Raw genomic sequence first — 24038 nt, 5'->3', positions numbered from 1 at the left:
GCCCAGGAGGCAGAGGTTGCGGTGAGCCGAGATCGCGCCATTGCACTCCAGCCTGGGCAACAAGAGCGAAACTCCGTCTCAAAAAAAAAAAAAAAAAAAAAAAAAGAGCTGAATCTAAACCCCAGAGTGACCCTGTGACCTTGAGGAAACTATGTAAACTCTCTGGACTCCAGTTCTCTCATCTGCAGAAGGTGAGAGATGTTAACTCCCACCTCACAGGTTTGGATGTAGGAAAAGAGTTGAGTACATCACCTAATAGAGTGTGCGCAGAGAGGACTGCCATGCATGAGAATTGTCAGATCACAGCCGCAGAGATGCCCGGCTCCCACGGCACTCAGGGGAGAAATGACTGGCCTACAGTCCATCACTGAACTAATCAAACCAACAAGCCCCACCCGGCCATATCCATGTCCTCGGCCCCACTGCGCCCTCTGACTTGAAATAACTGGCCACAAGCACCTTCTAGAATGAAAAGAACTGCGAAAGTAATTGTGTCAGTCAGGGTCTGGGGGGGAAGAGACGGTGGCACACTCCAAAGAGGTGAGTGAGGAATGCGGAAGGGAGGAGGGAAATGTGGGCGCAAAAGAAAGCGGCAAGAAGCAAGGAGGTGTCCTGGGACTTGCAGTGTGGCTAGGGTGATGAGCACTATAGCTAAGGGACAGCCACCAGCAGCCTGTGGCCTTCAGCAGAAGACAGCAGCCACCGTCACACCACGCCCGGCAGAGAGGGATTGGGGAAGCCTCTCCCTCCTCCTCTCTCAGGTCTCCTGCCGGGGCCTGCCATGGGTCAAACCCCACGGGAAGCCAGAGGGTAAGGGGGCCCGGATGGGGAAGGCCATGGGGTCGGCCCCTGGTCTGCAGAGCAGGAGGGGCGTGGATCCTCGGGGGAAACACAAAGCAGCCTGCACAGTCATTGCTCCACGTGGAAGCAGGAACAATTTTATTTTATTTTTTAATAGAGACAGGGTTTCACCATGTTGGACAGGCTGGTTTCGAACTCCTGACCTCAAGTGATCCACCCGCCTCGGCCTCCCAAAGTGCTGGGATTTCAAGGGTGAGCCATCGCGCCCGGCCAGGAACAATTTTCAGTTAGTTTCGGTGAGAACCTCACAGGCCATCAGAGCCTTTTGGAGATGCTCGCATTATCATCCCAGGTGGTAATGAGGCTGCCAGGCCCGTCCTGTGGGAAGAGCCGGGTCACAGCACGGACAGCTGCTGTCTGACGGCGGCGAGGTCTCACACCTCACTGCAGTCCCGACTGACCCCATGACCTGCTGCGAATTCATACTGCCGGTCTGCTTACAGCCTGAGCAAAACCCCAGACCCCAGGGAGACTGACTTGGGCGAATTCTGAAGCTCCACATGGATAAAAACTGAAGTAACTGTGTGTCTTTGTGTCGAACACAAAGATATCTACGAAGTCACTGAACCTCAGCTTGCCCCCGAGGCGTGGTGAGCCCACTGAGGGGACAAGCCTAGCGGGGGAGGTCGCCAGCCTGGCTGTGGAGGTGATGTGGACACCTGTGCCTTGGGGGTCCCCAACCTGGCTCACCTGGGGCTCCTGGCCACCATCCTGCTGCTCATCCTTGGCAAATGGCTTCTCTTCTGGAGAAGCGGCACCACTTCTGGACATGTACCAAACACAGGGAAAAACCAAAGCAACGCAGAGCTGGCTTCAGCTCAGCCTGGTTCTCACTTGACCTCAACTAACTGGCTAGCAAATGGACTGTTTTTCTTCTATATCTTCCTACTTAGATTTTTAATTTTTTTTCATTACAAAAACCATACAAAAATTTCTTATAATTTACCACCCAAAATGACAACTTATAACATTTAGCTGTGGGTCTTCTTTTTTTCTATTCAAATGGTTATACCCAGGCCCAACCCTGGTCTAACCCCAGCTCTGGGATGGGGCCAGGATCCCTGCTGGGTTCAAGGACTCCTCCTGCCTCAGCCTCCCAAGTAGCTGGGTCCACAGGTGTGTGCCACCACACCCTGTTAATTTTTTTAAAAATCTTTGAGAGATAGGGTCTGTCTCACTTTGTTGCCCAAGCTGGCCTCAAAATCTTGGGCCCAAGTAATCTTCCCACCATGGCCTCCCAGAGTGCTGGGATTACCCGTGTGAGCTACCACACCCGGCCAGGTTAACTAACTTTTCAAATGCTTACTGAGCACCTGCTGCAAGTGAGATACTGCTGAAAATGCTGCAGTAGCCAGGACCGGTATGGGGCTGCCAACCAGCATGAGGACTGTAGCGAGCGATCCCTGCAGGTAGAGGTCAAAACGAAGACGGTGCAGACTGCTGCGGGAACAGCTGCCGGGATCCGACTTGCTCTCTGAACCAGAGAAGGAAGGCCTTCTTGAAACAGAGCAGTTTACAAGCAGAAGGGAAGAGACGAGTGGGCCTTCTAGCCACTGGGCCTTTTGGAGTCTGTGACATCTGTGACAGACACCTCACCTGGGACCTGAGCGCAGATCAGGCGTGTCCTTTAGGGGCCTGGTCAGCACTGTTGGTGGCCTTGGAGAGTGTGGAGGGGCTTCCGTCAGAGCACGTTTTCCTCCCTTGGTTCCATCCTTCTGGTGGGAGCAGGGCAGATGCTAACAGGGCACTGAACTCAGATTAGTCAGTCCAGTATGGGCCCCAAGGTCAAGGCTTGTTACCAGGCCTCAAGCGGCTAGATTTGGAAGTCCTACAAGCATCTGGAGAGGGGACGATTAGACAAAAGCAGCTGTGGGGCCGCAGGGACCTGGTGGTTTAATCTTAGGTCTGGGCCTTACTCCTCCTGTGGTGCTGAGAGGCAGGCCTGCATTCACTCTGTGAGCGGTGGCTTTAACCTGGAAGCAGGACTCGTATTTGATTCTGTCGGGCACTCAGTTTTGGGGTGCCGGACAGAACTCCTGGATAGCAGCATGCAGCGATCCAAGCAACATTTCAGGCTCCAAAATGGACCAGGAGAAAACAGGTTCCACACTCAAATACCACGCAGGCCAGGCAGAGAACACATCATGGCAATCGACCAGGTGTCCCGCCACTGGGAGTGGTGGCATTTGTGGCAAATGGAAAGTGCCCTCCCGAGCCAAAGAGGGTCGTGTTCGTCTTTTCTACCTTCCTTCTTGCTTCCTTCCATCCAACCGGAGCACATCCACAGGCCAGATTCAGCTCAGCAGCTACCAAGTGCTTACCCTTAGGGTAGAACAGTGCTTCTCAAAAACGGGTGGTCCCCAAACCAGTAGTGTGAGCATCATCTGGGAACTTGTTAGAAGTACACATTCTTGGGCCCCACTCCAGTCCAACTGAATCAGAAATGCAGGGAAGAAAGGAGGAGCAGTGAGGCCAGATGCAGTGGCTCACACCTGTCATCCCAGCACTTTGAAAGGCTGAGGCAGATCAATCACTTGAGGTCAGCCTGGCCACCCTGATGAAACCCTATCTCTACTAAAAATACAAAAATTAGCTGGGAGTGGTGGCACACGCCTGTAATCCCAGCTACCTGGGAGGCTGAGGCAGGAGAATCACTTAAATCTGGAAGGTAGAGGTTGCAGTGAGCCGAGATCACACCATTGCACTCCAGCCTGGGCAACAAAGTGAGACTCTTTCAAAGAAGGAGAAGAGGAGAGGAGAAGGGAGGGCAGGAGAGGGAAGGGGAGGAGGGGACAGCGAATGGGAGGGGAGGGGAGGGGAGGGGAGGGGAGAAAAGGTGGAGCACTGCCCAGCAACTGTGTTTGAAAAGGCCTGCTCAGTATTTCTGATGCATGTTAAAGCTGGAGCCACTAGATTCAAAAGTTGTGGCTGAATGGGTCACTGTCTGATCCACCACAATTATGCGTGTTTTTCTCATTGCTTCATCTGTGCATGGATTTACAGAGCACGCACAGTATACCAGGTACTGGGCCAGGCACTAGGAGTCAGGAGCAAACAGATGCAGGCCTTGACCTCAGAGATCTTACGCCCAGACAGTCTACCTGGAATCCTATCTTTACATCTTGTCTCTTGTAGGATGTGTCTATTTTGTGAGCTCCCATATATTAGCTTATTTGACTATCACGCCTTGGAGAAACAGGCAGAACAGAGGTTACTTCTCCTCCATGACAAACTGAGTCACTTTGTCCCTGAACAGTTAAAACTCTGCCTAGAGTCACAGTGTCTGGTGGCCCTACACCACCCACCTTAGCTGGCGCACTTTTCAGGTAAGGCGCCCTCCACGGCCCCGGCTCACCGGGCATTGGAACACACCCCTCCCATCCTTGCACTGCTGCACAGGAGCGTCTCCGTGGGCCTCAGGCTGTCACTGCTCCAAAGCCCAGGCCTGCCCTGGCTCCATCTCAGCTAAGGACAGACACACGCAGTCACCAAATCACCCTTATACACTGGGAGCATCTCTTGAACATATTCGAAGACTTGATAGAACGTTCAGCGCCAGGCTGTCAGCTTCTTCAAGTGGATCATATTGAGAATTTCCATCAATAGCAAGCCTCTCGACCTAAATGAATATTAGCAAAATAGAAAAAACAACTGGCAGGTGGGCTGCGGTCTCCGGAGCGCTTGTGCACAGATTCACATGCCTTCTCCCCTTTAATGTCCCCGTCCCCTCCTCTCATGCCACCCCCATGCCCTTCAGTCTGGTGCACAAAGGGAACTCCATGTGGGAGTCAAAGTGTGATGTGATGGGGACCGAGGCGGGCATCGGCGGTGGCTCCAGTAAGCACTGCTCCAAAACCTCCTTCATTTGGCCCTCTCCGGACAAGCGAGGTGGAACTCTGAGTTAACACATCCCTCCCACTTGTGGCTTGGGAGCAGAAAGGCTGACTCGGAGTTGACTATCACATGCCTGCTCCGATTGGTGGGCTGAGCCCCTTTGTTGAGCCGGCGAGATTGATGGTGCCGTGTGACAGGTTCCCTCCCACAGACCAGAGAAGAGACACAATCTGCTAGAAGTGACTTTTCAAATTATCTGCAGAAAACATTAGTGGATATTTTCCCATCTGCATGCCTCTGGGCCTTATTGAGTCATAAAAAGGAAATGATTTCCCTGAATGCTTTGACAAACCTGATAGTTGCAAGCCATTTTCTAGCCAATTGATTTGCCATTATGCATCCGAGTGTCTCGAGCATAAAGGCTGGCTGGCAAAGAGCACTGGTGAGAAAACCACGGGCAGCTTCTGCAGGAGGAAGCCGGGTCCGAGCAAGACAAGCAAGGGCCAGGGCTTGGGTGGTGAGAAGGAGCTAAAAGCCAGGGGAGGAAGACTTCTCAGAAGAGGTGGCTGGTGAGACAGTAGGAGGCAGGCACAGACTCATGGGGAGGGCAAGAGGAGGTAAAACAGAAAAAGTGGCCAGGCAGAGTGGCTCATGCCTGTCATCCCAGCACTTTGGGAGGCCAAAGCCGGTGGATCACCTGAGGTCAGGAGTTCAAGACCAGCCTGGCCAACGTGGTGAAACCTGTCTCTACTAAAAATACAAAAATTAGCCAGGTGTGGTGGGGCACACCTGTAATCCCAGCTACTCAGGAGGCTGGCAGGAGAATTGCTTGAAACTGGGAGGCGGAGGTTGCAGTGAGCCGAGATCACACCACTGCACTACAGCCTGGGCAACAGAGCAAGACTCCATCTCAAAAATAAAAAATAAAATGGCCATGCATGGTGGCTCACACCTGTAATCCTAACACTTTGAGGGGCTGAGGCGGGTGGATCACAAGGTCAAAAGATCAAGACCATCCTGGCCAACATGGTGAAACCCTGTCTCTACTAAAAATAAAAAAATTAGCTGGGTGACTGTCATCTCAGCTACTCGGGAGGCTGAGGCAGGAGAATTGCTTGAACCTGAGAGGCGGAGGTTGCAGTGAGCTGAGATCACACCACTGCACTCCAGCTTGGGTGACAGCGAGACTCTGCAGAAAAAGTGAAAACAAGCAACTTGTTCTCTGCTTGCTCTAGGCCAAGGTCAGCAGAGCACAGAAAACATGACCAAAGGCTAAAAATAGGAGGCTAACCACTAAGGACAGAGGACTGGGGCCTTCGAAGATGGGTCTGTAGAATGGTGGGGAGGCCTGCAGCAGTGACCTCAGGGCCAGCTGTCACCGAGCTCCAGAGTTGGCCTGATTCAGAAGGAAGAGCATATCCATCCTTGCTCAACTTCTGCGCCTTTTCTGGCAGCTGCTTGGTCCTGGGAGAGGCGAGTTCTGCGCCAACCTCCTGAGCTGCCCAGGATCTAATGAGAATGGGGAGATGTGACGCCCGCGCTGCTGCAGGAAGAAGAAGATGAGACACCGAGTGCTGTGTCATTCATGCCCACGCTCCGTTATCCTGGGCCGACAGAGTCACAGTTGCAACCTTTCCCAAGGGTGATGGAAGGGCCATGCCCTCTGCTGGGGACCCTAGTCCCCAGGGGCTGGGTGGCTTTGCAAGCACCGCCTGGCCCATCCCAAGACCCCCACTCAGGGGAAAGATGGGGACTTACAGGGCCTTCCACTTTGTCCCCTGTAAAGGGAGAGGACTAGTCGTTCCTAACACCACTGACGTATGGAAGGTCTATGAAGGGTCTAGAGTGAGCATAGCCACTCTGCAGCAAAACCCAAGGTGCTGAGGACAGAGAAGCACCGAGGCCAGCCAGACCACCACATCCTCCCTGTGTAGCACCTGTTCTGAGCACCAGCGCAAAAAAACACAGCCCATTCCTCAAGAAAAAACCAGAAACGTTAACAGGTACAAAAAGGGGGGCGCAAGATCAAGACAAATGCTTAGGGGCTGGGGAACGATGGCATGATGGGGGCAAACGAGGGGACATCTGTGACTGCCAAGGACATTACAGACATGGCCCAGTGCATCTCTGTTGCAGCGCTTGACACATCCAGCTTGTGTTGAGCTGTTTACGGATGAAGTTCTCTCCCCCACACCAGGTGATGCAGTCCCAGCAGAGAGTGCTGAGGCTTTTTGTCCTGTGTTCCACACAACAGCCAGCTCCAGGCTTTGTGTATACAACTGCTCAATAAATGTGGAATGGGATTGAGCCTGAAAAATGGAACGTTCTCAGAGCACCCACACTAGATAGTAAAAAATCCCGAGGGATTGGCTGCCCTGGCCTCTACCCTGCTCTGTCTTCCGGTCCCCAAGAACAGCCCTTGCCTTGGAGCTTGGGCTCTTGTCCCAGTTCTTGTCACCTCTTAGCCTTGATACCCTGCATCCCACAATTTAGATCTTGACTATTTTACAGACAAACTGAAGAGCTTGCTTTTCCATTTGCAGGCACAAAACGAGCTGGTGAATACAGCCTTGTACCTGGTGCTGCTGCTTCACTTCTATGAGCAGAGGTTTGCAGAACTCATGAGGCTCAGCCACAGCCAGGCTGAAAGAGACAGGGTAAGTCTGAATGTGACCCAGAGCTGGCCTGTGGTGGCCTGAAAACCCTGCAGTGCTGTTTATTAGATGTCCAAGCTGTTGAGGTCCTTGTGGTCACTTGGGAGGATATGGGACCGTCATTGTTAGGACTAAGATTTAGCAGCTGCTAAGTATACACACAGTGACTCTCTGGCTGAAAGTCAGTGATGGTCACGTAATGGCTTATTATTAAACATGAGTAGTAATTAAATGGTCATAAAAGTGAGTGAGTCTCTAGGGATATCTGCCTCCCCCCAAAAATAGGGGACAACAAGGATGCAGGGGCTAGTTGTGTATAATGTGTGGGCACCCCCAATGCCCAAACATGGAGGACCTGCAAAAAAGAGGGACCTGGCTGGATGTGGTAGTTCGTGCCTATAATCCCAGCACTTTGGGAGGCTGAGGCAGGAGGACAGCTTGAGGCCAGGAATTTGAGACCAGCCTGGGCCACATATTGAGACCCCATCCTTACAAAAATGAAAACTTAAAAAAAAAAAAAAAGAAAAAATGAAACCTTCCCCACAAGAGGGCTGCTTAAAAATCAATCAAACCGTAACAGGAGCTCCTCTTCGTGTTTCGCCTGGGATCCCAGGACATGTTATGCCAGCGTATGTACCTGGTAAAAGAGACAGGCAGCCAAGCAGTAAAGATGCTGATGGTGACGCCATTTGTCATTACAAAAGAGGACGTATTTACCAGGAGTGATCGTCCATGGCTTGGGGATGGAGTCCCCACGTCCTTCAACAGAACTGGAGCGCTCTAGGAGGCCACATGGTGTGCGGGGAGAAGCCTAGCTCTCCTACAAACTGGAGCCTGGCCTTACCAAAGTCAACGCAAATGAGGGAGTTGGATGGGCCAACCTCTGCAGTGTCCTAGTACACTTGGTCATTGTCAGATCAGCACCTTGAGCCTCAAGGGACTTTCCTCTTTGTCAAATGCCTCTCTGTGGCTGGCCAGGCAGGGGCACTGCGAGGACAGGTTACCGCCCTTACCCTAAGCTCATGCCAGGGGCTGGTCTACTGGCGGGGTTTTGGATCCTAGGATACCCTTGAGGCTTGGCTCTTGACCTATGCTCGTGTCAGAAGGTCATGACTAGAAAGTGAGCTAGTGTGGCAGTGGACAAGCCACTGATGGTTCCACGAGGCACCCTATAACCTTTCCTTCTCTTTACTTTCTTCTCTCCTCTCTTCCTCTCTCTCTCTTTCTCCCCAGCCACTTCACATGGACAAGAGACACCTGCCATATGTCATTACACATGTAATTCCTTACCTGGCTGCGGACCCTGCACAATCATGGGCTGCTTCCATCCATTGAGAGCCATCCTGTTTAAAATGCTAGGCACGGTGGCTCATGCCTGTAATCCCAGCACTTTGGGAGGTCGAGCTGGGCAGATGACTTGAGGTCAGGAGTTTGAGACCAGCCTGGCCAACATGGTGAAACCCTGTCTATATTAAACATACAAAAAAATTAGCTGGGCATGGTGGCGCATGCCTGTAATCCCAGCTACTTGGGAAGTTTGAGGCAGGGAATCACTTGAACCCAGAAGACAGAGGTTGCAGTGAGTTGAGATTGTGCCACTGCACTCCAGCCTGGGGGACAGAGTGAGATTGTCTTTAAAAAAAAAAAAAAAAATGCTGGATTCAAATCGTTGGTTATAAGAAACCTAGATTTTTGGCTTAAATTCTCCCTTTAAACCCTGAGCTCTCAATTAAGAAGACTGGCTGGGGCGCTGCCAAGATACCTCCTCAAGAATCACCCTCCTTGACCCAGGCGTGTCCTTCCTAAACTCTTCCATGGTTTCAACGGTGACATAAATTTCTCAGAAAAATACATTTTTAAAAAAGGAAAAGTACAAGAAGCAGGAAACGATCCTTCGTTACATTTCTGTAACCTTATTTTCATGATTCCACATATTTTAATAAACTTTTTAATTGCACATTGAACTTCAAAGCATCCGGAGTTGACACAGGTTACAGATGGCCCCAATAGCAGCGAGCCAATGCAAGCAACATTAGCCACCAGGCCTGCAAAGCAAGCATGAGAAGGCGACAAACAGTATAGCCCCCGGATGAAGACCAAAGCCCTAAAGCACTGACTCTAAAGAAACTTCCAGCAAATCTGTCCTGGACAAAGAAGAAGTTGCACCAGGCACAAGCTGGGAACCAGAGCAAAAAGCAGCAGGAGGGACCAGGGACACTCTGCTCTCACCACAAGCTCACATTTAACTGGAGAAATTCTGAAATTGATCTCACCTACTTAGACTACTGAGCAATAACAGGTACAGATAGATAACCAGTTAAGAGGCACCCAGATCAAGCCAGGTGTGGTGGCTCATGCCTGTAATCCCATTACTCTGGGAGGCCAAGGCAGGCAGAGTGCTTGAGCCCAGGAATTCAAGACCAGCCTGAGCAACATCTCTATTAAAAATATAAAAATTGGCCGGGCGCGGTGGCTCACGCCTGTAATCCCAGCACTTTGGGAGTCCGAGGCGGGTGGATCACGAGGTCAAGAGATCGAGACCATCTTGGTCAGCAAGGTGAAACCCTGGTCTCTACTAAAAATACAAAAATTAGCCGGGCATGGTGGTGCACGCCTGTAATCCCAGCTACTCGGGAGGCTGAGGCAGGAGAATTGCTTGAACCCAGGAAGCAGAGGTTGCGGTGAGCCAAGATCGTGCCATTGCACTCCAGCCTGGGTAACAACAGCGAAACTCCGTCTCAAAGAAAAAAAAAAAAAAAATACAAAAATTAGCCAGGTGAGGTGGTAGGTGCCTGTCTTCTCAGCTACTGGGGAGGCCAAAGCAGGAGAATCGCTTGAACCCGAGAGGTGGAAGTTGCAGTGAATGAAGCTCATGCCATTGTACTCCAGCCTGGGTGATAAGATCAAAACTCCATCTCAAAAAAAAAAAAAAAAAAAAAAATAGCCAGGCATGGTGGCACATGACTGTAGTCCCAGCTACTTGGGAGGCTGAGGTGGGAGGATCACTTGAGCCTGGGGAGGTAGACATTGCACTGAGCCGTGATTGTGCCACCGCACTCCAGCCTGGGTAACAGAGCAAAACCCTGTTTCAAGTTAAAAAAAAAAAAAAAAGTTACCCAAATGAAAGTAGAAAGCCAACTGGCTCTTCTTAAATTCATACCTCTGGATTTGCATTTCAGTAATTCCTTGAAGAAAACACTCAGAATCTGACAGGTAACATTTAGCAAGAGAGAGGCACTAAGTTGGGAGAGAAGCCCTCCTTCCCTCTCCTTTATCTACCAGAACTGGAGATAAAGATAAAGCGAGACAGGGTCTCGCTCTGTTGCCCAGGCCGGAGTTCACTGGCGGGTTCACAGCTCTCTACAGCCTTGAATGCGGCTCACGCGATCCTCCCACCTCAGCCTCCTGAGTAGTTGGGATGCGTGCACCACTATGCCTGGCTAATTTTTAATTTTTTTTTTTTTTTTTAGAGATGGGGTCTTGCCAGTTTAACCAGGCTGGACTTGAATTCCTGGTCCCAAGAAATCCTCCCACCTCAGCCTCTATTCAAAGATTTTCTGCAAGCCTACTAAGTGCTAGCCTCTGGGAATACAAAGATGATCAAGACACTCCTTTCCTAGAAGAGAACAGAGTCTAAGGGCAGAACACGTGTAACCAAGAGTGTCCACAAATGTGCCTGTGCTGTAACGGAAGGTTGAGTCAGACGTGGGGAACGCAGAGCACAGTCAGGGGAAATGGGGAGCCACCATTCTCGCCCCTCCTTCCACACCTCCTCTAGGACAGACCTCCAGCCAGGCTCTTCAGGGACACGCACCAATGCTTCTGAGGCCGAGCTTTTAATCTAATCAGATTGTGCCCTTTGCAGTCAGTGTTCCCACTTCTTTGGGAACCTAGTGGCAAAGCTGCTTCCATTATTGCTCTCATCACTGGATCTACCATAGGGATGACATTTACCCTCAATCCTGGAGGGTTTGGCAGATGGGCAAGGGTAGGTGTGGCAGAAGAGAGAATTCCACGCAGAGGGAAATGGAAACGCACAGAGACGTGGCAAGACTTGCATGTCTGGGGAAAGTCAGGGAGCTGTGTGGCCAGGGAGGGCAGAGGATGAGCCTGAGGTCAGGCAGGGAGTGGGGCAGGAAGGCTTTGTGAGCAGCTCTGGAGGCCATGGGACAGTTTCCAGCCTGGGATTGGCAGGCCAGGAGATGTGGCCTTTTTGGGGGAGAATTTGGCCAAGTGTTTTGGGGAAATTTTGAGCAGCCATGTGGAGGGTGGGTTGGAGGGGAAGGAACCAGCCAGGAGGCTGCTGCAATGGTGTGGGGTAAAAAGGGGGCCTGCGTGGGAAGCGTCGGACAGGGGTGGGCCCGGATGAGGGACAGGCTGGTGGCAGCACTGAACGTTCGCCTCTGCAAGTGGCCAGCAGGAAGCTGGCTTTTCCTCCCTCAGACGCTTGTTGGGAGCATCTCCAGAGAAGGCAGGATCCACCAGCCTCCCATGACCCCACCTTCGAGGTGAAGCTAAATGGCCTTGCCTTTCCTCTCCGCCTTCCCTTTCAGCACGCACGCGCAGCGCAGCACGCCATTTGTCAGGGCCCGTCCCCCATCCCCCGCGTCCTGGGCTTCCTCCCAGGCCAGGTCTTGTCTCTATCTGATGATTACAGCAATCTCCTGGAGTGAGGGCCCGCCTCTGTCTTCTGTCCCAGGTGTGCCGTAAATGGCGAAAAACTTCAGGCTAGGTGCAGGGGAGGGAAGCCCAAGGGCTGGGCGGAGAGGCAGGTAGGGTCTAGAAGTCATTCTACAATCCCCCTGGTTCATTCATGGGTAGGACTGGAGGGACTGTGGCTACCCCAGCCCCCACCTACAACATTGCTACAAAACCAAAAGCTCTTTCCTCCAAGGAGCAAAGCAGATAAACCCAAAACATGGGACGCCCAGGTTTGGTCCACAGTTAGAAAAACCTCCCACTCACCAAGATGCCGTTTCCTGGTGGAACAACAGTTGGTGAGATTGATACGATCAGCTGACACGGAATCTAGAGGCAGGTGGAGGTTGTCTCGGTAGCCCAGAGAAACGGAGGCAGTGGCTAGCCCAGTCCTGATGCATAATTAAACAGCTAACCAGGACCTGCTACTCTAGACGAAATTCCATCCTTCCCCTGACCCCCCTCTCCTTGGGCACAGAAGAGGTCCCAGCGACTAAAGCTGCCGCCACACTGGCCAGGCAGTTGCCCCAGTAACAGTGTCCAGCACCCCTTGTTTTGTCCCCCCCCACCAGCCTGCCACAAAGCCCCTCTTCTTCCTGGGGAAGAGCACCAGGCCCTCCGCACCGGAGCCCACATCCTTGCAGCCTGGCACAATGGGCTCCCATGGAGTACACAGTGTTTCTTATTGTGGCATAAAATGCCATGAAGTCAGAACAAAGAGCGAGCCCAGGGCCTTGATGGGTCTGCTGCTTCCTGCCGGGCAGAGAATGCAAGCGATTGTTTCAAAGCCAGTGGTGAGGCAAGTGGCCAATTAGCAAGGCCTTCACCCCCACAGCCTGTAAATGTGATTCGGACCATCAGAATGAGATTCTGCCATTCAGATCAATTGCTCAAAGAAAGCAAGCCTGTTCTCACTGCCAAATTTAGAAGCCCGAGACAGCAAAGGTGACCCAGGTTATGGCTGCAGCTCTCGTTAGGACGAGGCTGAGCCCAGCCAACGCTGAGCACCCACCCAGCCCTCAGCACCTCCGCCCGTTTCCCTGGCCCTTTAAGGTGGTGTAAGGGATTCCTAGAACGTCCCTGCAACTAGGAGGTTATACATCTGTTCACAATTGCATTGGAAAAACAATTCATTTCTCGCTGTCTTCTTTCTCCTAGTTGTCAAGAAATTACCCACAACCCAGAATGGAAGAAAATGAAAGTAGGTTTTGGGGGTCGGTCCTGCCATTTTGAGGGTGTTTGCTAAGTTCCTCTTTTTCTGTGACTTTGTTGAACCTAATGCCTGGGCAGGAATGACCACCACCCAGAGGCAAAAATAACCCCACAAAGCTTGGGAAAGTCAACCGCGGCAAACAATCAGGAAGGCGAGGCCAAGTTCACTGGATGCAGAGCAGATAAGAATTTTAATTCATCCTGAAAGCAAGGAAAAGCGCCAACAAAGGGAAGAGGTTATCTTCCGGCATGAGATAAGATTCGTTCCTTTTCCTTGCTGGGATTCTCCAGCGTCTAGCCCTTGGAGAGTTTGGGGGTTGGTTTTTTTTTGTTTGTTTGTTTTTTGTTTTTTTTTTACTGCCAGGATTCCTCTAGGAAAACCCTTCCCAAGTCCTGGCAGGCGCTGTCTGGCCCTTACCTGAAGGGACCACATTCACGCACAAGCTAGTGGCCTTGGTGGATTTCCTCCCCATTCAGCCAATCAGGTGGGTCTGCTGAATTCAGAGGTTGAACAAAGCAAACAGGTCTCCTGAGAACTGGCCCTCAAAGCGGGCGAGACGGCTGTCTGCAAACAGGTTCGAGAAACGTCTTCTCCCTGTTCCTTTTTCCATGAAAAAACAAAACAAAACAAAACAAAACCAAAAAAACGACTGGAGAAAAATGTGCTGAAGTAAAGCAGGCGGGCTCGAAGTCAGACTCGGGAAGAACTTCACCAGCAGGGATAATCGACACTGCAGTGAATCGAGGGGGTTGTGACAGCTGGGGCCCCAGAGATTCATCTGGGGGAAAATTTCTCAACTGCCTGTCCCAAAAGGCGTTAGAACGGTGGCTCCCACCTGGGATTTACCAACAGAATCACCCGAGAACTCACCAAAAACTCGGATTCCTGGGCCCCGCCCAGAGATTCCGCTTCAGGCGATGGGGTGGGGCCCTGGAATCGTGTTCACACGGACCCCGGTGGTCCTGACAGCCGGCCGCGGGGGTGCTTTTGGGAACCCCCAGTAGTCCTGCCGGGAAGGCGCGAACCCGCTCAAAGCTGCACGGGGTGGGGCCCGGATTACTACCCCAGAGAAGCCAATTGATTATTCCGGGCACGCAGCCCTGCGAAGCCGAACTGACCATTTTCAGAGACCGGGGAGGGCCCCGCCTTCCGCTCACAAAAGGAGCCCGGGGGTCGCTGCGGGGGCGCAACCGCGGGGATCTCGCCGAGCCCAGCGCCCCCGACCCCGGCCTCGTCCCTCGGGCGGGCGCAGCTGCTGCTCCCGCCTCCGCAGCCGGGAAGGGCGCGGCGAGGTCTTTAAAAGACCTTTGTGTCGCGGGCGCACGCCGCACCTCCCGGGAAAACGCCCTGTGCCGCGGTCCCGCGGCTCCGCGCCGCCGCCCGCCCAGCGCGTCCCAGGCTCGGCCTCGGCGAGGGCCTCCCGCTCCGGAAAGGGCGCGACGGGGAGCCCGGCCCGGGCGCTGCGGCCACTCGCTCCGTCCAGCCGCGGCCGAGAGGACCGGGCAGGGTCCCGGCGCCGCGCCCAGGCACCCGGTCCCCAGCCCCGCCCCGGAGGCGCCTCGCTCTTCCCGGTCCAGGAAACCTGCGGCGGCCGGGCGCGCCCGCGTGGCTTCCGCTGGGCAGGGGCGACCCCTAGTGCCCAAGGGGGGTCGCGCCGAGCAGGACTGAGCCTTTCCCCGCACACCCTGGAGCCTGGGCTTGGGACACCTGGCCTCTGAGCCCGGGCCCCAGGGGAGACCGACGTTTCCGGAGGGCAGAAGAACATCCCTTGGGTGGTGCTGCAAAAAGAGTCTCCACCGACGGGAGTCAGGGGACCAGTCGCCCTCCCGTACTGCTCCAAGGCAAATGGTCCCACGGAGGGAGAGACCCCCCCACTCATTTGCCACCCTTCCTGGGGGGCTGGGACCTGCTCGAGGATCCACGCCATCACCACCCCTCCCCCGCCGCTCTCAGCCCCAAGGTGGGGACAGCCAGTTCTCCCCTGAAAGCCCAGGCCCTCTCCACCTGCCCCCAGCTCTGCACACACCGGTGGGCGCGGCTGAGGCCAAGGAGAACCCAGCACAGAGGGATTATCCTGGAGTGCTGGCCAGTCGCAGTCCTGGCCAGGCCTTCCGCCAGAGCCGTTCTCAAGAGCCGGAGAGCCACGGACATCCAGCCTCCTCAGCGGGCCACACTCCTTTGGTCCCCTGGCATCCTGGCATGACTCACCTGGTTGGCAGCACTTTGTTAATATGGGTTGCTGGAGCTGAGTCACGGCTGTGACCTACCCTAGCTTGGTTCAGGTACACAGGAGGAAAAAGGGCAACACATCAGGGCACACAAGTGGCACAGAGAGGTGCCAGCCTCTTTGTGGCTCTGTGGTGCCCATGCCAGCCTGCTGACCAGAACCCCCTTCCCTGCACGTGAAAACCAAAGCCTCACACAATGCCACAAGTGGAACCGAGATTAAGGCAGCTGAAGAGAGTCCCAGGTGTGTGTGCCCAGAGCCAGCACCCAGACAGCTGCTTCCCATTGGCACAAATAACTTCCCAGTGTCACCAAGACAAGGTGGGGCGCGGGGTAGGGGGAGTACCTTCTGCAGATATGCAAACAGATGAGGACAGGGCCAGGAACAGGGGCGGGCGTGAGCACCCTTGGCCAAAGGCTGGACCAGAGTGCCTCCCCAAACACCCAGTCAAGGCTACGGGCTTTTGGAGAAAGCACAGAACGGGTGAGGGAATGGGGCAGCTCAGGGGCTGGGGCTTCCTTGGGTAGAACTGAGAAGGTGAGAAGGTCCGGGTAGGATTGGGGGATGTCACTTGCTCCTGCTCCCTGCACAGTTTCTTCCTCAATAGGCAGAAAGGTTTTTTTTTCCTTTTTCTTTTTTTTCTCTTCTCCCCTCCCCTCCCCTCTCTTTTCTTTTCTTTTCTTTTCTTTTTTTGAGACAGAGTCTTGCTCTGTTGCCCAGGCTAGAGTGCAGTGGCACGATCTCAGCTCACTGTAACCTCTGCCTCCCAAGTTCAAGTGATTCTCCGGTCTCAGCCTCCTGAGCAGCTGGGATTACAGGCACCTATCACTACATCCAGCTAATTTTTTGGTATTTTAAGCAGAGACGGGGTTTTGCCATGTTGGTCAGGCTGGTCTCAAACTCCTGAACTCAAGTGATTTACCCGCCTCGGCTTTCCAAAGTCCTGGGATTACAGTTGTGATCGGCACCCGGCCGAAACTGTTTCTAAATTGTCAGGGAGCATTCATTCGAGCCAAGGGGAAAAGAAACATATTTAGAACAAGAATTTCCCCCAAGAATAAAGAATAAAGGAGACCCCCCTAACTCCACCTTCTGCACTTGGTCTGCACTACCACCTCAGTGCCTCTTGCTCTCCCTCCCTTTCCCCCTCTTGTCACTTGTCCCTCTGCCTTCAGCCATTGATCTCTGAAAGACTCCTTAAACTCCTAGGTCGGTTCATTCCCCCTTCCCTGTCAAATTAGGAGGTGGAGGTTCATGGAGGTCCTTACCTGGAGAGGAGGCCATGGCTCCCACAGCTATTCAGCCTGCAAACAAGGGCTGCACCAGGCTATGTGGGGACGTGGAGACGACCAAGATGCTGTCTTTGGGGGAAGCTTATGGCCCAGCTTCCCTGGTGTGGCTGAAGCCCCAATGGGCAGTGGGCAGACTCCCCAGCACCAGACTGCAATCTCTGTTCCCCACACTGTTCCACGCACTGTGGCCCTCTGGGTGGCTGGCCCTCGGGGCTGGGGTGGGAGAAGGAACAGCAGTGCCGTGCCCCCTGTGACAGACCCCACAGTATGCCCCGGCTCTCCAGCCTGAGACATCTTCTTGCCTTCCAGATTCTGAGCTGGGAGACAATGAATGCGGCGTTTCTCAAAGCCGGGTCGTCTAGCAAGGAAGCCGACGTCGGAGCTCAGCGGGGCGGAGCCCTCTCCCGCCAGCCGTTCTTCTGTGTCCTCAAGTGCCTCCCTCCCTCCTTCTCTTTACTGAAACTGAAACCAAAGTGTTCACAGTTACCATTTTCACCTTGTGTCACTCTCTTTTGGGGTCTGGCTTGAACATCTCTGGGCAGCCACAGCGACCAGTCTAGTCCCAGACAGCACAGGCGAAGCAGCCTAAGACTGAGGAGCTCCTGGCAGGCTGGCCCGCTGCTGCCCCTCAGCCCAGGAGCCCCAGGGGACTCGGCAGCCCCGGCAGGTCCAGCAGCCTGGGGTCCCACTGCTGAGGGCGCCTGCCAGGCCCCACTCCACTCTGCGTGGAGTTGAGACATGTATTCATTCAGTAAACGGACTCTATTCTCCCAGCTTCGCCCATGCTTATTTCACTTTCCCTGGCCAGAGGCTGAGGGTCTTAAGCTCCAGGGAGAGGGAAGCACATCTTACAGCCCCCACCTCACCTCCACTTCTCCCTCCTTTCACCGTCACTGGGGATGAGACACCCTGGGCCCTCATGGGCTGGGGCAGGCTGGGTGGTGGCTGCCCCCCGTAGGTACCCACTTAGGACCAAACTGGGTGTGGACTCCACTCTTTCTTAATTGCATCTTAGGGCCCAAAGACCAAGTCAGGACTTAGAGTGAAAAAAGGTAAGAGAGGGTTAGTGAGAAAATTGCATGTGCATGAGTGTGTTTGAGTATGTGTGTATGTGAAAGAGAGAGAAACAAAAATAAGTCAACAAATAATAAAAGGGCTGGGCATAGTGGCTCACACCTGTAACTTCAGCACTTTGGGAGGCTCAGGAGGGTGGATCACTTGAGGTCAGGGGGAGACCAGCCTGGCCAACATGGCGAAACTCCATCTCTGCTAAAAATACCAAAATATTAGCTGGGCGTGGTGGTGGACACCTGTAGTCCCAGCTACTGGGGAGGCTGAGGCACGAGAATCATTTGAACCCAGCAGGCGGAGGTTGCTGTGAGCCAAGATGGCACCACTGCACTCCAGCCTGGACAACAGAACAAGACTCGGTCTCAAAAATAAATAAATAAGCCGGGCGTGGTGGCTCAAGCCTGTAATCCCAGCACTTTGGGAGGCTGAGGTGGGTGGATCATGAGGTCAAGAGATCGAGACCATCCTGGTCAACATGGTGAAACCCCGTCTCTACTAAAAATACAAAACATTAGCTGGGCATGGTGGCACGTGCCTGTAATCCCAGCTACTCAGGAAGCTGAGGCAGGAGAATTGCCTGAACCCAGGAGGCGGAGGTTGCGGTGAGCCAAGATCATGCCATTGCACTCCAGCCTGGGTAACAAGAGCAAAACTCCATCTCAATAAATAAATAAATAAATAATAAAAAAGGGCCAGGTATGGTGGCTCATGCCTGTAATCCCAGCACTCTGGGAGGCCAAGGGAGGCAGACTGCTTGAGCCCAGAAGTTCGCGTTCAGCCTGGGCAACATAGCAAGACCTTGTCTCTACAAAAAAACTTAAAAAATTAGCCCTGTGTAGTGGTGTGCTCTTGTGGTCCCAGCTACTCGGGAGGCTGAGGTAGGAGGATCGCTTGAGTCTAGGAGGTCAAGGTTGCAGTGAGCCATGATCACACCACTGCACTTCAACCTTGTAGACAGGGCTACAAGATCCTGTCTCAAATAATAATAATAATAAAAGATGGAGGGACAAACCAAGGTACATGCAGAAACGTTATGCAAAGTGAAAGAAGCCAGATGCCAAAGACTACTTGGTATATGATTCATTTTATATAGTTTCTAGAAAAGGCCAAACTAGAGAGACAGCAAGCAGATCAGTAGGGCTGGGGGCTGGGAAAGGAGCAGGGATTGACTGCAAAGAGAGTCCAGGGACTTTTGGGGGTGATGGAGGTGTTATAAAGCTGCTTAGTGGTAACATTTACACAACTGGATAAATTTGCTAAGGCTCATTGAACTGCACATTTACAGTGTGTGAGCTTGAGGCATGATTGTAACACATCCTCTGTAAATTTTCTAAAAAATGGGGGGAGGGACAGAAAAAGAGCAGAGGGAGGAGGACAAGAAAGAAAGATGAAATGAAGAGAAGGAGGCACTTCTCCCTCCTGCCTTTAAGACTCACACTTCTCAGACCAGGACAGGCCCCTGCTTCCCTGACCCTCCCTCTCTTGGGGGTCTCAAAGGGTAAGATTTTGCTGCAAAGGGGTACTGTGAGCTGAATTAAGGAATCAATAGGGTTTTAGGAAGGCTAGGCTTGGATCACCTTAAAATCTGGTCCCAGTTTTCCAATAGGTTCCAGTTAAAGTGATGCCACTCTTGAAAATCAGTAGGTTCACCGGGCACAGTGGCTCACGCCTGTAATCCCAGCACTTTGGGAGGCAGACGTGGGTGGATCACTTGAGGTCAGGAGTTGGAGACCAGCCTGACCAACATGGTAAAACCCCAACTCTGCTAAAAAAAAAAAAAATTAGCCAGGCATGATGGCACGTGCCTGTAAACCCAGCTACTTGGGAGGCTGGGGCAGGGTAACCACTTGAACCTGGGAGATGGAGGTTGCAGTGAGCCGAGATTGTGCCACTGCACTCCAGCCTGGCAACACAGCGAAATTCCATCTCAAAAAAAACAAAAAACAAAAAACAGTAGTAGGTTTGACCAGGGACAGCCTAGACCCAAGATCAAAGATCAGAGGCATTAGGGTTCAAAATATCTCCATGATCTAAATAAAATTCCTAAAACCTTAAGTTCTTCCATGCACAAACGTGGCCTCAAGCTCTGAGAGAAAATGAGCCTTTTGAACTGAACTTTAAGGTTGACTAAAGATTTGTCCAGGATCCAGTATTGAGGAATGTGTAAGAAGGGACACTGCACATTTAAAAATAAATTTTGTAGAGAGCTGAATGGAATCCGAGGTGGCCGCGTAAACATCCTGACGGCCCAGCTCCGCAGTAGGAGGTGACAGCATCTGAGGCAGCTGAGGAGACCGTCGCAGGTTTACGTCCGAAAATCATTAGGTTTTTGAAAACTATACTCTCTCTACAGAAAACTGTTTCAGGGAGTTACCCAACCAGGAATGCTTCCCGTGAGGTCCAGGGCGGGGAGACATGGCAGAGCTGGTAACCACCCACACTATCAATTTCATATCCTGGCAGGGCTGTGCTTGCCATATGGGGCTTTTCATGGCTTGAGATGCCAAGAGGACAGTCTCATTTATTAAAAGGCAGTGATGAAGCTGGGTGTGGTGGTTCACACCTATAATCTCAGCACTTTGGGAGGCCGAGGTGGGCCGATCACCTGAGGTCAGGAGTTCTCGACCAGCCTGACCAACATAGTCAAACCTGGTCTCTACTAAAAATGTAATAAAAACATTAGCCAGGCATAGTGGAGGGTGCCTGTAATCTCAGCTATGTGGGGGGCTGAGGCAGAAGAACAGCTTAAGCCTGGGAGGTAGTGAGCGAAGATCATGCCACTGCACTCCGGCCTGGGTGACAGAGCAAGACTTCGTCTCAAAAAAATAAAAATAAAAAATAATAGGCCGGGCACAGTGGCTCACACCTGTAATCCCAGTACTTTGGATCACAAAGTTCAGGAATCTGGCCAACATGGTGAAACCCCGTCTCTACCAAAAATACAAAAATTAGCTGGGCATGGTGGCGAGTACCTGTAATCCCAGCTACTCAGGAGGATGAGGCAGGAGAATCGCTTGAACCCAGGAGGCGGAGATTGCGGTCAGCTGAGATTGTGTCACTGCACTCCAGTCTGGAAGACAAAGGATGACTCCATCTCAAAAAATAAATAAATAAATGTAAAATCAAGCATCACAGTGGTGTAAGTGTCTAATACCTCAACCAAGCCCACCTTATTCCTACGCATTGTACCCCACAGCCCGGGAGACCCAGGTGTCCATCCTCTGCTGCTTTGGGAAGGGAGCCCGGGGAGGATCAGAAGGAAAGAGGTCATTCTTAGCTGTCAAATCTCAAAATAGCCCTAAAACTCTCCACAGAGACGAGAGGTTGAGACAAAGTTGTTTAGTCCGCAAGCCTGACTGCAAGATCGGGAGGGGGCTAACCCCACAGGACTTTTTCTAGTGCCAGGAGGAGAGCTGGCATGGCAAGTTCTTCACCTTTGTGCCTTAGTTTCCTCATCTGTAGAGGGGACAGTAGCACCTACTTACATCGTATTGGGAAGATTGAGTGAGTGAATACATGTTAAGCACTTAGAACAGGGTGTGCACAGTAAATAACATTTTGTTATTATCATTGTCATGGAGGAACACTGGGTCAGAGGCAGTGTCCTGAGCCCCTGCAGCCCCAATATGAAGAAAGACACCATCCAATCGTCCCCAAGTCCCTGAGGGAGATGCAGAAGGGCAGGACACCCCTGCATAAGCCATGGGGACATACGATGACTGGGGACCAGATTCCCTACCCCCCAGCTGTGAAACCTAGGCACTCCATAGGACCTCAGAGGACCTGGAAATAAAGGAGAAAATGCCAGCTACACTAGAAAACCTTAACTGACCAGGATTTCCCTGAAATGACTGTAACAAGTTCTGGCATCAGCCGATGCAAGAAGACAGGGAAGGTTTTGCACTCCTTACTGCGCGGCCTTGAACCTGGGTGCTCCCAACCTGCCCATCTCCGGCGGGAGAGGCCTGCTCACCGGTGGCTCCTCCTCCTCGCCTTCCTCCAGTGCTGGCATCCTGCCTGCTTGTCTGGACAAGGAAGGATTGAAATTGGCCCCTCCAATGGTGCTGGTTCTGGTGGGAGTGAAGCCTGAAGTCAATCTTTTCCCGGGGCCTCTTGGCAGTCCCAGCTCCTAAGATAAAGAAAATCGGGCCTGGCCTGAAGGGCCATCTGGGTACTTTGATCTGGCGCTGGTCCTACCCACAGCCCCCTTCATTCCCCTGCTGTCCTCTCCCCCCTCCCTCCCGCCTGCCTTCCTCCAGGCCCTCGCTCAAGATGCAATTCTTTGCCTTGTGCCTGCAATGGACTCAAGCCCTGGTGCTGGAGGCGGCTTGGCTGGGCTCAGGCGGCTCCATTCCAGGAGAGCCATGTGGTATGGCTGGCGGCTCCTTGCCCCTGCGGCCTCACAGGGCTGCCCACTGGGCCAGGCCAGCTCTGCCAGGACGCCTTCGAGGAGGGCATCTCTGGCGCGACAAGAAGAGGTTGAGAGAACGCTGTTCTCTGCAGAGCGGCCGCATTCTCCCGTGCATCTAGGGATTCAGGTGACCAGAGCGGGACGGGTTAGCCCTGTAAGTGAAGGCTGAGCCCAGCGCCTGCCATGCAGCACCGATAGGCCTAGGGGCATCTGCCACGCAGCAAAGAGCCTGGTATGTAGAGGAGGAGCTTGATGTTTATTGAAATGAAATGAGCAGAAAGAAAGGAGCCTGCCACCAGGACTGTCCTGAGCCAGAGGGTGAATGGCAGGCACCAAGAGCCTGCCCCCCTCCCACTTCAGAGAGGTGCAGGAGCTTCCCTTAACCTCTGGGCAGGCCTAGAACGTGGTCTAGTGGGGAGCTCCCAGGGACCTATGATGCTCTCTGAAATGTTTGTAGGTGGGTGCAGGGCCCTGGGGAGGCTCCAGTCACCTGAGGAAGGCAGAGAGATGTGAGGACAGCAGGCACCAGCCCCTGACCAGGGCAGCTCTGCCCACTTGTGTCCTCAGTCCCTCCGCTGCTCCTCCCACCCCTCAAGCCAGTGACCTTGCCCTCACCCCTCGACCTTTCTTCTCTCCCAAGGCCAGGGCCACTAGGGTCTAGGAGGCCTCTCCCCAAGTGGCTCCCGGCAGCCTGGTCAGATGTTCCTTGCACTGTGACCAGTGGCAGGGCACTTAACTCACAAAGGGACCTGTTCCGGGCTACAGGCCTAGACAGCTCCAGGGTGAACCTCCTGCGGGCTGGGGCTCCCTCCCCTGGGTGACTGGGCCCCCTCCACGGTCCTGCCGCTGCTGGGGCTGCACAGAGGATTGCTGGAAAGGTCCCCTGGTTCCACCGTAGTCCTGGACTCTGGCCAGCAGCTCATGGGCTCTCCCTAGGGCTCCTGTCTCAGGAAATGGCACCCCATTCACCCTGCAGTCCGGGCAGGAAGCTTGGAGTGTTTCCTGACTCCCACTGCCTTTCTCCAAACAGATCCCATCCCCAGCAAAGGCATCCGCCATCCCTTCAGTCCAATCTGGCGTGTGTTCGCTTTCACAAAGAAACACTGGAAAGGCACAAGAAACTGTCAGGGCAGGAGAGTACAGGCTGAGGGGGACAGGCAGGAGCAGGACTTGCTCAACAGCTATTTTGGGATATCATTTAGGTTTGAACTGCATTGTCAATGACTGCATTGTCTATTCAGAAAAGTGGAAACTTACTTTAAATATGAACAGGGCAAAACACACACACTTGCGCACACACAATCTGACCACTGCTGCAGTCCTGATCCCAACAAACCACCGTCTTCTTGTTGCTGAATTATGACATGAGCTTCCGCACCAGCCTTCCTGCTTTCACTCCCCCGTTTCCCATCCATTATCTGTTTCTCATCTCCTACCAGAACGATCTCGTTAAAAGGTCAGCCAGATTAGCCATTCCCACTGACTTCCCACTATCCTGAAACTAATGCCCACATTCTACCACTGCCTTCAAGGCCCTGGGCAATCTGGCCCCACCCCGGACTCATCTCAGCCCCAGCCCACCTGCCTCCCTGCTGGTCCCCTAAAGCACAAGGGAAGCCCCCCTAGCCCTGGCCCAGATATTTGCTCACTCCACCTCCTTCAGGCTGCAGTGAATCTCATTCCCTCTAGTGACACTCCCCGGCCACACAGGCCACACTAGCACCTTCCCCGACTCACCGTACTGGCGTTGGTAAACCTTCCCTTGACGGCATCTCTA

The 24038-nt window shown here is 53.1% G+C and overlaps 1 protein-coding gene across 3 annotated transcripts in view; it reads left to right on the top strand.

Moving 5' to 3' along the window:
• MARCHF10 (membrane associated ring-CH-type finger 10) overlaps positions 1-17223 on the top strand; it is a 101100-nt gene extending 83877 nt beyond the window's left edge. For 2 of the 3 annotated variants that reach the window (XM_010330281.3, XM_039476431.2), the window contains 3 exons: positions 7239-7352; positions 13206-13248; positions 17089-17223. In XM_010330281.3, coding sequence (XP_010328583.2) covers positions 7239-7352; positions 13206-13248; positions 17089-17141 — 210 coding nt within the window. In that variant the 3' untranslated portion in view covers positions 17142-17223. Of the gene's footprint in view, positions 1-7238; positions 7353-13205; positions 13281-17088 lie in introns of those variants that run through there. The other variant, XM_010330282.2, reaches the window with a different exon arrangement.
• The last annotated feature ends 6815 nt before the right edge of the window (positions 17224-24038 follow it).

The sequence above is a fragment of the Saimiri boliviensis genome, chromosome 17 (genome assembly GCF_048565385.1).
Source record: "Saimiri boliviensis isolate mSaiBol1 chromosome 17, mSaiBol1.pri, whole genome shotgun sequence".
In the NCBI taxonomy this organism is placed as follows: domain Eukaryota; kingdom Metazoa; phylum Chordata; class Mammalia; order Primates; family Cebidae; genus Saimiri; species Saimiri boliviensis.
This window is presented reverse-complemented; position numbering and strand designations above follow the sequence as displayed.